The 17,530-nt window shown below is 33.4% G+C and overlaps 1 protein-coding gene across 14 annotated transcripts in view; it reads left to right on the top strand.

Moving 5' to 3' along the window:
- The window catches only part of ZEB1 (zinc finger E-box binding homeobox 1), a 180,991-nt gene that overhangs the window by 146,234 nt on the left and 17,227 nt on the right, over positions 1 to 17,530 (top strand). For 8 of the 14 annotated variants that reach the window (XM_072825492.1, XM_072825502.1, XM_072825497.1 and 5 more), the window contains 2 exons: positions 4,097 to 4,159; positions 10,561 to 10,722. In XM_072825492.1, the coding sequence (XP_072681593.1) occupies positions 4,097 to 4,159; positions 10,561 to 10,722 (225 nt within the window). The remainder of the gene's footprint in view (positions 1 to 4,096; positions 4,160 to 10,560; positions 10,723 to 17,530) is intronic. The other 6 variants (XM_072825493.1, XM_072825506.1, XM_072825500.1 and 3 more) reach the window with 1 other exon arrangement.

Genomic DNA, 17,530 nt, shown 5'->3' with positions numbered 1-17,530 from the left:
TAGATAGAGGGGTCAACTTGAGAAAAGACAGGTAGGTATAAATGTGCATGGCATCTGTGCATGTGTGTTATAGAGGAAGAGATGAAAGCAGGAAAGGAAAATCTGGTTCAGTTACCCACTTCTTATTCTTTATTAGAAATTGCTATAAAATCTTCCCACAAACACATTTGAAATGGTTAAAAACACACTGGTATGAATTTAAAATGAAAGTTTTAGAATTTTCAACGTGTGCTTAGTAACCAGTCTGTACTTTGAGCTATTCTATCCTGCCATTGGCATTAAGCCTTCTGGATTTTTGATTAAAATGAATTGCATTTACCATTCTTGCTTTTACTTACAGGAATGACATGGCAAAATAAACAAGTGCTATCCATTTGATCTAAATTTGTGATATCAGGCATTGACTTATTTTTCACTTAAACTATTAATTTTGAGATAATTATAGATTTCCAAGTAATTCACAAATAGATCTAGATTCACAAATAATTCAGAGGTCCTGTTGTATACCCTTTACTCTGTTTTCACCAGTGGTAACATCTTACAAAACTTTAGTGCAGTATGAAACCAGAATATCCACATTGATATAGACAAGATAGAGCAATGCTATATACTCCCACCTACCTTCCTGTCCCAACTCTAACCCCTCACAACCACACACCTCTTCTCCATTTTAAAAAATTTGTTACTTCAAGAATGTTATACAAATGGAATCATACCGTTATATAATCTTTTGGATTGATTTTTTTTCACCTTCCATAATTTCTTGAGAGATTCATCTGAATTGTTGGATGTATCAATAAATTGTCCTTTTTGATTTCTGAGTAGTATTTCATGACTTATTTTTCAGCTATATTTTGCCATTATTTGAAAAAAGAAAGTCTTGTCATTTGAGAGTTTTTCCTCATTTGTGTATTTGCTTTGGAATTTAAACTAAAAGTAAAAGCCTTAGGAGCATTCTAGTTTACCTTTCTAAATTGCATTTAGGTTAGTCGGTCACAATGTGTTGACATTAGTAAGTCTTGCAGGAGAGAAAATCTTATGCACAAGGAGATTCTCTTACTTTACTACCCTTATGTTTTCTAAGCTCTCAGAGCTTAGAAATAGGGGACACATAGAGGAGAAGGCTACTTGAACAGTGTAGTTAGCCATTTCAGTCCACCCTTGTGCTGATCCATGGGTGAAGCAGAAAGGAGCCTGCTCCTGGCAGCACTCTATAGTGAAAGAAGTATGTTTATGCTACAGACCAACATTAGGATATTTTCTATTCCCATTAGACAATATGATTTTAGTTGCTTAACCAAAATTCCAGCCCCAGGGATGAGAGAAGGAATGGAGACATCCAGTTTTTAAATCATAGTAAAGAAGTCTAGGACAAAATTCTGAAGTATGTTAAATAAAGTATGTTAAATAAAGTATGTTAAATGTTTATGTTTTGTTATGAAGTTAAATGCTTATGTTATGTTATGAAGTATGTTAAATCGAAGGAGCCTAGATTTTTATCCTGAGCAGAAATGAAGAAATCACTTAATTGAATTGCAGATTTTTAATTAGCTATAATAACTATAAGTAGAAAAATTAGTTATGTCCGAAATACCATTTTAACTTTGAATATCACTGTCATCTTCCATCTTTGTAAGTAAAAACTCCAGCTATCTTAATTTTCATTTGAGGAGAAATAAAGAGTATAGATTGATCAACAGTAAATGAATGAATATATTACCATCATATAATTATCCAATTGTCATAGTCTTTATTATTTTAGTTTAAGTAGATGCTTCAGAGAGAGAGAAAAAAAAAAGATGTTAGAGATATGCAAACACTTAGCCAATACTGGTGTTTGTCTTACTATAGTATAAACACTTTAACATGAGGTTTTTAATTGTCATTTTGCTGATAGCAAGTATAAAATGAGAATTATTTATCAGACGTTAATCTCTTCATTACCTACTTTAGACCGTGTTTTTATGCTGGTCTAAAGAGGTTTATACATATTTTAACTATTTTTCACATAGTGATCATCTTTAAGTACTAATATAAAGTTAATGAGTAAAGAAAATCTGCTGAATAAATAAATCCAGCTGATAATCCAAGGCACTTACAGAAAAATATGCTTAATGTGAGCAAAGATTTTACTTGATTAGTGTTCTATTTCTCAATTCAATTATCAAACTTAGGGGAAATCTAAATCAAGATTTTTGACTGACATTCAATGGGATTTGATTGGGGTGCAGATTAACTACATGATGTGATGTTTTAGCATGTCTTTCTAAGTATTCTGATCATAATTATATATATTCTGCTAGTTTTTTTAAAGCAGTTTTTAACTCCTTGATGTCTTTTATATCTATACATGTCCTTAATAAACATTATAATAAATAAAATATACCTGAATATACAAAACATACTTTTTGCTTGCCAAAATGATATGCCTATTTACTCTGATCTTATTCTGTATAGAATACTACAGTCAGCTCACTATAAGCCTTAGGTAGCAAAGGAGGACAACTGGCATCTAAAAATGTTTACCAGTACTATTATTATGATGGTTTATCAGTAGTTAGAATAGTGACTAGAGTGAAAGATAAAGTAGTGCCGTAGGTGTTTGCTCTGGACACAGTGAAGTTTAGTATGGTCTTCTCTCTAGTTGATTGTCTGATACTCTAGTCATACAGGCAAGGCTGGAGTTGAAAGTAGGTTTTACAGCCATTCATACCTGAATTCAAATTCCTGGGACACCTGGGTGGCTCAGTGGTTGAGCATCTGCCTTTGGCTTAGGGCATGATCAATCCCAGGATCCCAGGATCGAGTCCCACATCAGGTTCCCTGCATGTCCAATTTTCCCAGCACCATTTATTGAAGAGACTGTCTTTCTTCCAATGGATAGTCTTTCCTCCTTTATCGAATATTAGTTGCCCATAAAGTTCAGGGTCCACTTCTGGATTCTCTATTCTGTTCCATTGATCTATATGTCTGTTTTTGTGCCAGTACCACACTGTCTTGATGACCACAGCTTTGTAGTACAACCTGAAATCTGGCATTGTGATGCCCCCAGATATGGTTTTCTTTTTTAAAATTCCCCTGGCTATTCGGGGTCTTTTCTGATTCCACACAAATCTTAAAATAATTTGTTCTAACTCTCTGAAGAAAGTCCATGGTATTTTGATAGGGATTGCATTAAACGTGTATATTGCCCTGGGTAACATTGACATTTTCACAATATTAATTCTGCCAATCCATGAGCATGGAATATTTTTCCATCTCTTTGTGTCTTCCTCAATTTCTTTCAGAAGTGTTCTATAGTTTTGAGGGTATAGATCCTTTACATCTTTGGTTAGGTTTATTCCTAGGTATCTTATGCTTTTGGGTGCAATTGTAAATGGGATTGACTCCTTAATTTCTCTTTCTTCAGTCTCATTGTTAGTGTATAGAAATGCCACTGACTTCTGGGCATTGATTTTGTATCCTGCCACGCTACCGAATTGCTGTATGAGCTCTAGCATGGAGCCTGCTTCTTCCTCTGCCTCTGTCTCTGCCTGTCTCTCTCTGTGTCTCTCATGAATAAATAAATAAAATCTTTTAAAAAAAATTCCTCTTCTACTAATAGCAGTGTGTCTTTGGGCTGTTTAACCTCTTCAAGCCTGAAGTTTTGGGTTTCTTTTTTTTTTTCCACTTATAAAATAGGTAGTTATGAAGGTTAAAGGAAATAAGTTTATAAAGCATCTAGCACAGTGCCTAAAACATGGAAACTTGTGTTTTGCAGAAGAAATTTTTAAAAAGGAATCCTGCTACCTAGAGGTAGAACTCCTCTCCCAAAAAAACACTAAAATCCCAGTATGTGTATAATTCTAATGCATGTATAATTCCAGGATTATATAGAAATCTTCACTAATTTTGCTTCTTTAAGATACCTTTGTGAGTTTGGTAAAACTGTCTGCTAGACCTCTTTTTAAAAAGTTCACTTTTCAAGGGTACATTACTTCTAAAAGGGAAGAAAATCCAAATTAAATATAATCTAAAAGTTCCTTTTCATATTTCTAGATGTTAAAAATGTTTGTGCCACATGGATCTATTTTAATCCTTTGTTCTTTGATTTTAGCAGGAAAGGAAGGACAAGAAATCCTGGGGCCTGAAGCTCAGGCAGATGAAGCGAGATGTGCAGGTACTCTCTCCTTGTTTTCTTTCATACTGTAGTCTTTGAACAAGGTCTTTTGTGTCACTGGTTTTTGCATTTGTGAGTCATGAATTTAATCTATTTCCTCCTCTTTTATCTTGACCTCTTTCAGTGTTTCAGTACCCAAGCATATAGGACACTATATAAAAGTTTGAAGTTTATATTCTTTAAATACAGTATAAATTTGCAGATTCATCTAACAGAGCATATTTTCCATTTTATAAGGATGACAAGTACAACCTACAGATAAACCTAAAAAATAAGTGTTTAAATCATGATTTGAATTTATATCAAATTGTTTACCAAAGCTACAGAAATACAGATTTAACTATTTTGAGTTTCATTATTAGTTACCAGGATCTACATTAAGTTGCCCACAAGACAGAAAGCAGAAGAATAAGCAAATATCATGAGTTATCTATAAACCAGATGAGAGTCATGAATATTGATGAGCTGAGTGAACATGTCACAGCAAACAAAAGATTCAAAATTTTTTCTTGTAACTTCTATGATTTTGAAAAAGGCCAAGATGAAGTTAAATTCTAGTAAACAAGAAAATTTGCTTCTAGGTGACTAAAAGTACATATTCCCGGAGACTTAAAGCTATATTTCTATAATGGATTCAAATCAGATTTAAGAAGCAAAAGAGTAAGTGGAAAACTTAAATCAAGATCTTATGTATGATAACACCAGGCACTTTTTATTGTGTCACATAAGTCAGCTAGAACTCCTAGAGTGAAAGCTTCAAAACTGAATTCTGAGTTATTAAAACATTTCTTCAAAACACTGTACTTCAAAGTAGTATAATTGTATTTTGTATATTTAACCATAAATTAGAAATTTCTATCATATAACTTTAATTAAATTTTCTGTTTTTCTTCTCTTTTTTTGGTTTAACACTTCTAGTTTTTTTTTTTCTTTTCTCTGCAGTGCCTTTTAGGAATATTCCATAGAGCCCTATAAATTATCTTTCATTGTGTAGGATGAGTATATTTCATAGTAATATGTCAAAAATAGATTTCATCTATGGTATAAACAGACACTCCCATACTTGTCAGTCAGTTCTGTAAAACAAAGAGTAAATCCTCATGTTGTTGTTAAAGATGGATTCCAAAATAATTAAATAATAATGGGATATGTGATCATTTATGGTACCTACTTCCTAAGATTTTATATTCTGCCTTTAACTTGGTTGCGTTTAACTTACATGAATAATGTATTCAAATATGTTGTTATCAAATATTTGTCATACTAACTTACACATTACATAAAATATTTAAACGGGATATTTGTTATTAGTAAAATGGTATTAATGAACACAAAAGAATGCTGTCATTATTCTTTTGCCTAATGTTAAAGTTGGATGACTTACATTACCAGAGTAACAGAAGATCATTTGCCCTTTTAGGCAAAATGCTATAAAAAAAAAAATTCACAATTTCAGGTTTCAGTGTTTAACCTACACTTTGCTCTTCACTACAAAAATTAATTATTTCAGTTAGTACTGAGTAGTATATAAATTCCCTTAACTCCTCTCCCCAGAAAATCACATCTGGAAGGTAAGGTAATCTTGTAGTAACTTAAGTTGTTGCTGAAATATGAGGTCCCCCACCCAGTGGAAGATGATCCCTGCTGCATTATTTCCCTGGAACTTGGAGAGTTGGGAGCAAGTAAGCATCTAATAAAACCCTGATAAGTGTAGTTTCAAGGGAAAAAAGGTTAGAAATTAGATGGTTGAGGTTTTTGTGCATTTAAACTTAAAAATTATGTTCTGCCTTTGCATTTGTTATTTCCTTGACTGCTAGGGAATAATCTGCTGACAAAGTAAACAAAAACATTGTACAAAGGTCACCATCATTAGTTCAGAACTTTGTCAGATCCTTTCTTCAGCTGATTTCCTTTTGCAGTTCATGAAGTTAAGAGAACTGTAGTCTCACTTAGTATTCATAGAGTGAAAAATCCACCCAAAACATCCTTTGTTCCTTCTGAGCATCCCTTTTTTGTTTATATAGTTAATAGTTTACAAAGTTTGAAAAATGGAAGATAAAGCTAGGAAGAAGCCTAAAGATATATTTTCCAGTAGAATTAAAATATTAATAGCTAAATAATTTTTTATCTTTATATTAAAAGTTTACCTCTCTCTCTCTCTCTCTTTGCTCCAATTTGTGATTATAACCTCAGAATTCTACACTTTGGTCATATATAGTTCTATGGTCCAAAATAATTTTATATTGGAAAGCTCTGAGTTTCGTCATATCTCAAGAAGCCAAATTATTATTACATCCCTATGTGTTTGCTTATCTCTCTACTATTGAAATATGTAAGTTTATCAGTCTTAGGACTAGAAATTTTGCTTCATAATTGACCTTTTTACAATATGCACTTCCCAGCACTTAAAATTTATAGGTAAAACTGCAGAATTTCTGGTCTCAGCTTGAAGTTGTTTTGGCTAGATGCAGGTTCATGGAAACAGTGTAGTTCAGTGGGAAAGAGCCCAGAAGTTGATACCATACCCAATACCAAATCATGTAATCTAATAGTAATATTTTTTTACTATGTGACTTTGGAAGTTATCTAAGCTTTCTGACCCTATTTTTTTTATTGGGAAAACTTTTGATTGGGAAATTATAATGTTTACCTTACCAGGACTGCTTTGAGGAAAATAGCTAACAATTAAATAGCACTTACGTATGCAGGTACAGTAATAAACACACTATTAATTAATTTAAATCTCACAACTACCCTAAGAGGTACTGTTATTGTCCTCCAAACTTTATATTATGTAAACTAATCGATTATACACTGTGCCACATATTTCTTAATGTACATTTAAAATTTTTCATCTTAAGTATAAGTAGTTACAATATAATTTCTGACATATTAAAAATGGCATTTTTAACATCACTCTTATATGTGAAATCCATAACAATTTAATCCTGCTAATCATTCAATTTGGTTATAAGCTCTTCTTTAAAAGTCAGAAGTGTTATATCATAATATTTACTCCTTGAACTCATATTTCTGTTTTCATAAACCAATAGAATTTGATGCTAACAGAGTATATATTTCCTGTTTGAAGGTATTTCTGATCAGCTGTCATTTCTTTATAAGAAAAATATGTATATAAATTAAAATTTAAGTTTCTTTTTAATTTCTAGGCACAGGATCTTAAGATTTTTTAAATTTGTGGATTGATTTACCATATAATTATCAGTACTACACAGTTGATGATAACATAAATGCATTACAAATTTTAACAAAAATCCTTTTATCACTTGAGATAATAATATTGTCATTAATGCCTTAGAGCTACAGACTTAGTTCATTCAGTTTCCGAGAATTTTGTACCTAATAACCTAACTAGCAAAGCCAGGTATTATTACTATTATACCAATCAGCCGAATCAGACTTTCTGTCAAGAAAAAAGTGTTCTCATTTTTCTAATTCAAGTAATTTTGCCAAAACACAATTTGAGAAATTTTATAAAAATTTCCTCTGTGAGAAATAAATTATAAATAATGAGGAATATGCAAAGTATAAATAAACATATCTTCTTAAAAATAGATTATTCACTTAACTATAGAGAACAAACTGATAGTTACCAGTGGGGTAAGGATAGGGAATGGGTGAAATAGGTGATGGGAATTAAGGAGTGCACCTGTTGTGAGGAGTACCAGGTATTGTATGGAATTATTGAATCATTATATTGTACACCTGAAACTAATATTATACTATTTGTCAACTATACTGGAATTAAAATTAAAAACTTAATAATTGTTTTTAAAAAATAGATTCTTCAATAGTGAGATGAAGATTATATCTAATATTATTTTTATGTTACCAAAATGAGTAGTACATTTAGAGCAAGTCAGTATATATATAAGCTTATAACTTACTGAAGATGTAAGTTTCATATGTAAAATACAGATTATATTATTCTGTAACATGTATACTTTAAAAACTCATTATTCTAGCATCTAGCCTTTACACACACATATGTACACACATACTTAATAGGATGCAGAAAATAGAAATTTTTATAGGTGAAGACTATAATTGAAATAAATATAATTTGATTAAAATATTTTAAGCATCTTATAATCTATATGGAATTGTTAATCAGTCACATAAAAATATAAATTTCATAAGTTTTATCTAGTTTAACTTGAAAATTTGAAGTTACATTGAAAATACTCAGTGCACTGACTTGTACTGCTTTAGCTGCTCAAAAATGCTTATTTTTCCAACTAATGACAGACTGATTGTAGGAATGATTTTTGAGAATACTCTTGGCTTTGCTCTGACCAGTTTCCTGAAGAGCAATGAACGTTTTAATAATAGTTGCGGAATGGAACAGATGAGGTCATTAAAGGAAAACTCCCACTCCCTCTGGCCATATTATTATTATATAGCTTGATTTCAGAACTTCCTTACTAAACCAAAATAATTCATTTCAGAAAATTGCCATGTTTTATCCCCGATAGAAATCCATATAAACAGGAAAACTGGAAGGATTGTGGTGGTTTTATGTTGCTTTGATTAATCAATAATCAACTGGGGAAAATATTCCCCAATCAGTATTTTGGATTTTTTCCTTTGGCAACCCAAAAGTTTTTACACTTCAAGCGATGCACCATATTAATGTACTGGGATATGCTTTTTTCTCTTCTTCCGTTTTTCCCCCTAAGATTTTATTTATTTATTTATTTGTTTGTTTGTTTGTTTGTTTATTTATGAGAGATAGAGAACAGGAGTGGATAGGGGGAGAGGTGCAAAGAGAGAGGGAGTAGCAGACTCCCTGCTGAGCAGGAAGCCCAAGTGGAGTTTGATCCCAGGACCCTAGGATCATAACCTAAGTGAAGACTGGGTAGACTGAACCACCACCCAGGTGCCCCTCTTCTTCCTTTCTTTAAAGATTTTATTTATTTGAGAGAGATAGTACCAGTGTGAGCAGAGTGGAGTGGCAGAAACAGAGGGAGAGGGACTAGAAGGCTCCCAGCTGAGCAGAAAGCCTGATGCAGGGTTCAGTCTCACGAGATTGAGATTGAATCTGAGATCATGATATGAGCCGAAATCTAGAGTTGGATGCCTAACCCAATGAACTATGCAGGTACCCCTTCTCTTCTTCCTTTTAGATGTGAGCAAAAGATACTGTGGAAAGGGGAGAGTAGAGAGAAGAATCTTCCAGGTTCTAAGAAAGAATATACACAGAAGTCGAGGATTTGGAAATAGACTCCCATAAAACCCACAGTACCAGCTTTACCTCTTGAGTCTTCACTTACCCCTGGATCCAATAACCCAGTGCTAAATAATTGATATCATATTGGCTGTATTATAAAGGAGGGGGAAATGGTGGCTCACCATTATGATTATATCATTGGCTTTAAGGTTTTAAAACAGCAGCTGCCCTGAGAAGTTCACTTAGCAAGATTTTTTTCAATAACTGTTAAACAAAAACATGCCCATACTTCAGCATTTTAATTTGGCCCAATTTTAGTCTGCTGGGAAATGCTCTTTTACAAATTTAAAACTGACAGTTCAGCCCAAAGTGTATAAAGAAGTCAGCCATGAGACATCTGGGAGCCATACAATGTGCTACAGTTACCACCAGCATGGAGTAGACACTGTCCTCTAGAGCCAGTGGAGGAAATGGAAGGAAACCATGGTGCAGCAATGCTGCTGTAGAAACTCAGCAGCACTTTGAGTACCTTCTCAAAGTGAAAGCATTTGATTTTCACTTGAGCCTTTCTAATCAAAGGAAAAAATGCCTTTGCCCTTAGCCCACCATTAAACATTATTGAAGCAAAAATAAAGAATAGCCATGTTTATATATGAATACTAGAGGAGATAAGAAGCAGTTTTATGGATTTGATACTCTTTGATTCTTACTAGAAATTTTTCTAATTATAGATAACTATTTAGACTGTTTTTTTCGAAGACATCATCACATAACTGCAATGAACTTCAGAGTGGTTTAAATTGACAATGATTCGGATTTAAGCTACAACTCTAAATAAATATCCAGTAGGTTGCTAGGAGGGACTAAGGTTTGAGATGTAAGATTTTCTCCTTTTTTCCTTGATTGAGAAATTAAGAATTCAGTCAACTATATTACCTTTTCTGTGTCTTGCTTATCAGTCACATGGACTAGAATTACACTCTAAAGTTTAAAAGGGATATTGTAAAAATTTCAGAACTTTCATATTGCTTTCTAAAAGACTTTTTAATAGAGGATAACAGAATGAGTGAATTTTGTTTTAAACTTTTGGTAAATATTTCCAACAAATTCAAGAATAATAGTGAATTCTCTTAAGTTAAATATTTTTTTATTTAGAAAAACTTTGTAACAACGTGGTGAAAGCTTTCTATAAAATATGCATTTCTTTTAGTAAAAGATGATGAATGTGACTCAGATGCAGAAAATGAGCAAAACCATGATCCTAACGTTGAAGAGTTCCTGCAACAACAAGACACTGCTGTCATTTACCCCGAAGCACCTGAAGAGGACCAGAGGCAGGGTACCCCAGAAGCCAGTGGTCATGATGACAGTGGTAAGTGGAGCTGCACAGTTGTTTTTGTTTTCATATGTACAGGATTATTATATCTATAATTGTACAATGGGAACCTCCTCTACTCTAGGGATCTGAAATCCAAAATTTATGGCAAGTGCCCATAGAAAATAATCTCTTTAGAGAAAGGAACACATTTATGGTAACAGTGTCGTATTAAAATTAGTGGCATCTCGTATTGTATTGCAGTAAGACCACTGCAGTGAGGTTTGGAATAATGCCTGGATGTTGACTTCCACTCACTTACATAGCAGCAAGTAGTAGAAATGGGAGCTAGGATGATCCTTAACTAATTCTTGACTTTTTTTTCTGACTCTGGATGTTTTTCTGCTCTGCTAGCAAGCAAAACGTGGTTGTCAGGTTCAAAACATACCGATTTGGAGACAAGTGGGGTTTTTTATATCTGCTCTAGGCCATTCTGACATGAACAGCCAGTGTATGAAGAGTGGCAAAATGCAGTACTAATATGTTCATACTCTCCTGAAAGGAAGCAGGCTACCATTCTCTCCTTCCATGCTAGAAACAGATGACTCGCATGCAGATATTTCTGTAAGAAAACTTATTAAAGATCTGCACCAAGAACTAAGAAGTTACTGGCTTGTTTACCTAAATCTGGTTTGATTGTTTTTCAGGATTCCCAGTTTATTTTTTTATTTTTTTATTTTTTGGATTCCCAGTTTAATAGATAGATTTAACTTAATACTTAAATAATCGTTTTTAAAAGACATTTTTAGAGAAGTTTTAGGCTTCAAAAAAAAGTGATATAGAAGTACAGGTATTTCCCATATACCCCTTGCTCCCCACATGTGCATGGTTTTTCCCATTATCAACATAACTCACTAGAATTGTACATTTTTTACCAAGGAAGAACCTACATTGACACGTCATAAACACCCAAAGTCTATAAGTGTGTATCCATCATTATAATGTATCCATCATTATAATATCTCCTAGAGTATTTTCATTGCTCTAAAAATCCTCCATTTTCCCCACCTCCCCTCACCCCTAGAAACCACAGATCTTTATGTGTCTCCATAATTCTCTGCCTTTTCCAAAGGTCATATAGTTGGAATTATACAACATGTAATCTTTTAAGTTGGCTTCTTTTTCACTTAGTAATATTTAAGTTGGCTTTTTCACTTTTTTTCACTTTTTTTTCCACTTTCCTCCATGTATTTTCATGGCTTGATAGCTCATTTCTTTTAAGTGCTGAATAATATTCCATTGTCTGGATGTATCATAAGTTTGTTTACCCATTCACCTGACGAAGGACACATGGTTACTTCCGTGTTTTGGCAATTATGAGTAAAGTTGCTATATGCAACCATGTGCAGATTTTTGTGTAGACTTAAGTTTTCCAACTCCTTTGGGTAAATACCAAGAAGTTCATATACTGGATCAAATAGTAACAGTATGTTTAGTTTTGTCAGAAACTGCCAAGCTGTCTTCCAGAGAGGCTGTACAACTTTGCATTCCCACCAGCAATGTGAGTTTCTGTTGCTCCACATCATCACCAGCATTTTTTGGTGTCAGTGTTCTGGATTTTGGACATTCTGATAGGTGTGTAGTGATACCTTGTTTTAATTTGCTTTTCCCTGATGATATATGATGTGGAGTGTCTTTATTTGTCATCTGTATATCTTCTTTGGTGAGGTGTCTGCTAAGGTCTTTGGACTATTTTTTAATCAAGTTATTGATTTATTGTTGAGTTTTTAAGAATCCTTTGGATGTTTTGAATAACAGTCCTTTATCTGATATGTCTTTGCAAATATTTTCCCAGTCTGTGACTTGTCTTCTAATTCTCTTGAGAACATTTTTCACAAAGCAGAAGTTTTCATTTTAATGAAGTCCAGCTTGTCAGTTCTTTCTCATGGATCATGCCTTTGGTGTTATATCTAAAAAGGACATTGTCATACCCAGGGTCACTTAGGTTTTCCTGTTATCTTCTAGGAGCTTTATAGTTTTGCATTTTGCAGTTAGGTTTGTGATTCATTTTGAGTTAACTTTTGTGAAGGACATAAGGTCTGTGTCTAGATTCATTTTTATGCATGTCCTGAATGTTTTGTTGTTCCATTACTTTTTAAAATTTTTTAATTTAAATTCATTTTAGTTAACATATAATGTATTAAAAGCTTCATGGGTAGAATTTAGTGATTCATCAGTTGTATATTACACCAAGTGCTCAATATATCAGGTGCCCTCCTTAATAACCATCACTCAGTTATCCCATCTCTCCTCCACCTCCCCTCCAGCAACCCTCGTTTTGTTTCCTAGCCTGCCTCTCTCTGTTTCTATCTTATTTTATTTTTCCTTTCCTTCTTCTATGTTCGTCTGTTTTGTTTCTTAAATTCCACATATGAGTGAAATCATACAGTATTTGTCTTTCCCTGACTTATTTCGCTTAGCATAATACCCTCTAGTTCTGTCCACATTGTTGCAAATGGCAAGATTTCATTCTTCTTCATGGCTAATAGTCCATTGTATATTTATATACCACATCTTCTTTATCCATTCATCTGTTGATAGAAATCTGGGCTCTTCCCATGGTTCGGCTGTTGTGGACATTCTGCTATAAACATTGGGGTGCCTGGATCCCTCGAATCACTATTTTTGTATCTTTTGGATAAATACCTAGTAGTACAATTGCTGGATCATAGGGTAGCTCTGCTTTTAACTTTTTGAGGAACCTCCATACTGTTTTCCAGAGGGCTGCACCAGTTTGCATTCCCTCCTGCAGTATAAGAGGGTTCCCCTTTCTCTACATCCTCACCAACATCTGTTGTTTCCTGACTTGTTCATTTTAGTCATTCTGAAGTGTGAGGTGGTATTTCATTGTGGTTTTGATTTGTATTTCCCTGATGCTGAGTGATATTGAACATTTTTTCATGTATCTGTTAGCCATTTGTATGTCATCTTTGGAGAAATGTCTGTTCATGTCTTCTACCCATTTCTTGACTGCATTTTTTGTTTTTGTGTGTTGAGTTTTCTAAGTTCTTTATAGATTTTGGATACTAGCCCTTTATCTGATATGTCATTTGTGAATTTCTTCTTCCATTCGGAAGGTTGCTTTGTAGTTATTGATTGTTTTTTGGTTATTGATTGTTTCCTTTGCTGTATAAAAGCTTTTTACTTTAAGTTCCAGTAATTCATTTTTGTTTTTGCTTCCTAAGTTCCATTACTATTTGTTGAAAAGACTATCTTTACTCCATTGTATTGCCTCTGCTCCTTCGTCAAAGACTAGTTGACTATATGAGGGTATTTCTGGCTCTCTGTTCCATTAGTTTATTTCTATATCCTCATACCAATACCACACTGTTTTAATTATTATAGCTTTACAGTAAGTCTTAAAGTCAAATAGTGTCAGTCCTCCAGCTTTATTTTTCACCTTCAGTATTGTGTTGGCTATCCTGGGTCTTTTGCCTCTCCATATAAACTTTAGAATGTTTGTCAATATCTGTAAAAGGACTCTCCAGATTTGAATTGGAATTGCATTGAATCAAGTTGGGAAGAACTGGCATCTTGACAATATTAAGTCTTCTTATTCTTAAACATTGAATGTCTCTCCATTTATTTAGTTCTTGGATTTTGTTCAGCAGAGTTTTATAGTTTTCCTCATATAAATCTTACATATATTTTGTTAAATTTATACATAAGTATTTTGGTGTTTTGGTGCTAAATAAATGCTAAGCTACTAATCAATCAACTCTTAAATATCTGAAGGAAATTGAGAAGAATGGTATAGAAAAATATATTCCATTGCAGAGTCAACTGCCTTCCTTAAATCAGGAATCAGCTATGAAAAAGCAGAAACAGAAGTTTCACCGCAGAATAGGTAGGATTTTCTGTCACTAAATCAGTGACAAAGGAAATAGAAGTAGGGCACTCTATAACTGATTCCTCCAGTGTGCCAAAAGGACACATTTTTGAAGACTATAGATAATTGCCCCTAGGGACACAGCATTAAAGCTTTATGAATAGTGTTGTATTGATATATTTGCATATAATTGTAGGCATTGTAATCCTGTAGAGCCCTACCATTTCTATTTTGATTCCTCAAGGTTTGGGGGTGTTTTTTTTTTTTTCAAGATTTTATTTATTTAGTTGTACGTGAGGAGCAGAGGGAGGAAGAAAGAATTTTAATCAGAGTCTGTACTGAGCGTGGAGCCTGACATGAGATTCAGTGTCATGATCCTGAGATTATAATCTGAGCTGAAACCAAGAGTTGGATGCTTAACCAATGAACTACCCAGGCTCTTCAGTTTCTTTTTTTTTTTAAAAAAAAAAAATTTGTTAACTTTTACCTGAAGAAGCAATAGGTTATAATAAAAATGAAAAAGAATAAAAATTCTTCAATATAATTGTATATATATATGTAAATGTTTTATGCAACAAAATGTTTTTCAAGAAGCCTCGTGAAAGAAAATAAGAACTAAAGCAGTGTTTCATTGCACAGATCAAAATAAGGTTAAACTTTGTAAAGTCCAATGATACTAATCAACACAGTAAAATCCCATAAAAATTAGGATTTAACATTCTGAATTAATGAAACATTTGAAAAAAAACAAAAATAAAATAAAATAAATGAAACATTTGAATTCTAGAATCTGTTTTTAATTCAGGTAGTTATTACTTTCAGGTATACAGCTGATAAACTATTTCACAGGAGATACTCTGTCACACCAGTAACATCTGATTGTCTTCAGAAGCCCTTAAGTTTATAAAGTTTTAATGGATTAAATATGCTCTCCTGCACTTCAAAAATTGTGAAAGGGCAAAATTTATTCCAGCAGACTGAAATATCACAAACTCTGAATCAGTGGGTCACAAACAAAGGAGATTTTTCAAAGGTTTTATATAAAGTACTACTTACTATCAGTCTGAAATGTTACACTACATAGCAAAGGAAATTTAGGATACAAAAATTAAAGATTTTTTAAAAAATAAGCATATTCATAGTCAAAGGATATGACATGGGTTAGATTTTTAAGTAGTCTTGAATCACTACCTTAAGTTGATTATAAGAATTCTAAAAAGAAATTTTTTTTCCTTATATGACAAGCCTTCATTGCTAAAAAAGTGATTCTTTTAAAAAAGCAAATATTCAATATTCTTAAAAAAATAGGAACAAAAACTGTTTTATGCTAGTATCCTAAAGAATAAATTCATACCTCATATGTGTGAGAAATTCAATAGAAATCGATTTATGAAAATAATAACTTGCTGGTAAAATATCATGAGTAACCTGTCATTTTACAAAATTAGTATTTGTTTATTAATGATGAAAGTAAAGAAGAAAATAGTACATAATGAGAGCAGACAGCTGTATTACGCTATAGAGTATAAGCAGCTTAAGTAATGGAAATCACATTGTGATTGTGGTGCCAATAATGAAGCATCTGCAACGGCTGACTTGGACTCTTGCCATTGTAACCAGATAAAATCAATAGGATAGACTAGGTACCCTGGCAAGGAGAGTGCCCCAAATGTTGATTTCCTACCTGCCTGTTCAAAAGGAAATTAATACTAGACAAAACATAGCATGATTTCCAAAACAATTTCATGTGGCTAATCTAGTCTCCACAGAAGTAGGTCATTTTAAAGATATCACCAACAGGCAACTGATTCCAGTTGCCTTGCTAGCTGATAATAAAGGTACCTTCATAAACTGTGGGAGGTTTGGTTGTTTGATTTTATTCATATATTTGATACATATTTCAACATAATTAACTATATGGGGTTAGGTGCTCAGTCTCTTATACGCAGGCTGGTTCTCAGGAAAGTCTTTTAATTTATATAGACTTGAATTTCAATAAAGATGATACATGTTTATGAAGGATTTTGAGACTGTAATGAAATTTTCTTTGGTAGTCTCTTTTTTCTTTTTTTTTCTTTTGTCTAAGACATTTTATTTATTTATTCATGAGAGACAGAGAGAGTCCGAGACATAAGCAGAAGGAGAAGCAGGCTCCCTGCAGGGACCATAATGTGGGACTCTATCCCCAGACACAGGATCACGCCCTTAGCTGAAAGCAGACACTCAACCGCTGAGCCACCCAGGCATCCCTGGTAGTCTCTTTTTCAATAAAAATTTCAAAATGAAGGTAGAGATACTATTTACAGTAAGTTATCTTTTAGGAACTTATTTTTTTGAAGAAATAAAATATGGAAAAGCGCTCTTAGTTAAATAATATTAATTAGCAAAACCATATTACATTTTAGGATTGTCAGGCTTAGGTGGTTCCTGTGGGGGAAAAAAAAATGGTTCATTGAGGGTGCCTGGGTGGTTCAGGCGATTAAGTGTCCAACTCTTGGTTTCGGCTCAGGTCATGATCCCTGGATTCTGGGATCAAGCCTCCTCAAGCCACATGCAGGCTCTGTGCTCAGCAAGGAGTCTGCTTGAAGATTCTCTACCTTTGCTCTTTCCCCCAGTTGCACACCTCTCTCTAAATAAATAAATAAATCTTAAAAAAAATAATAAATGGTTCATGCAGTGAACTCCCAGTTTTTCCATATTGCCTTTTTTTCTAAAAGCTATCCTGTATTTATCCATATAAAATTCTACAAAAAAATGTGTCTGTATAATTCAGTAAGGGAAAGAGCATAAAGAAGCCTGCATAGGAAGTCTTTGTAGGCCAGGCCTAGATCTGGCTCCTGTTACTCACTTCCCCTAGTACTTGTGCTTGTGGTTTGAATTCTGTCATATGGCCACACCTAACTGCAGGAATGTCTTGAAAACATAGTCTACTTATGTACTACTTACTGTTTGATGACAATAACTTTGTGGTGTCAT

The sequence above is a fragment of the Canis lupus genome, chromosome 5 (assembly GCF_048164855.1).
Source record: "Canis lupus baileyi chromosome 5, mCanLup2.hap1, whole genome shotgun sequence".
Lineage (NCBI taxonomy): Eukaryota > Metazoa > Chordata > Mammalia > Carnivora > Canidae > Canis > Canis lupus.
The sequence above is the reverse complement of the archived record's forward strand: the minus strand, read 5'-3'. Positions and strand labels throughout refer to the sequence as shown.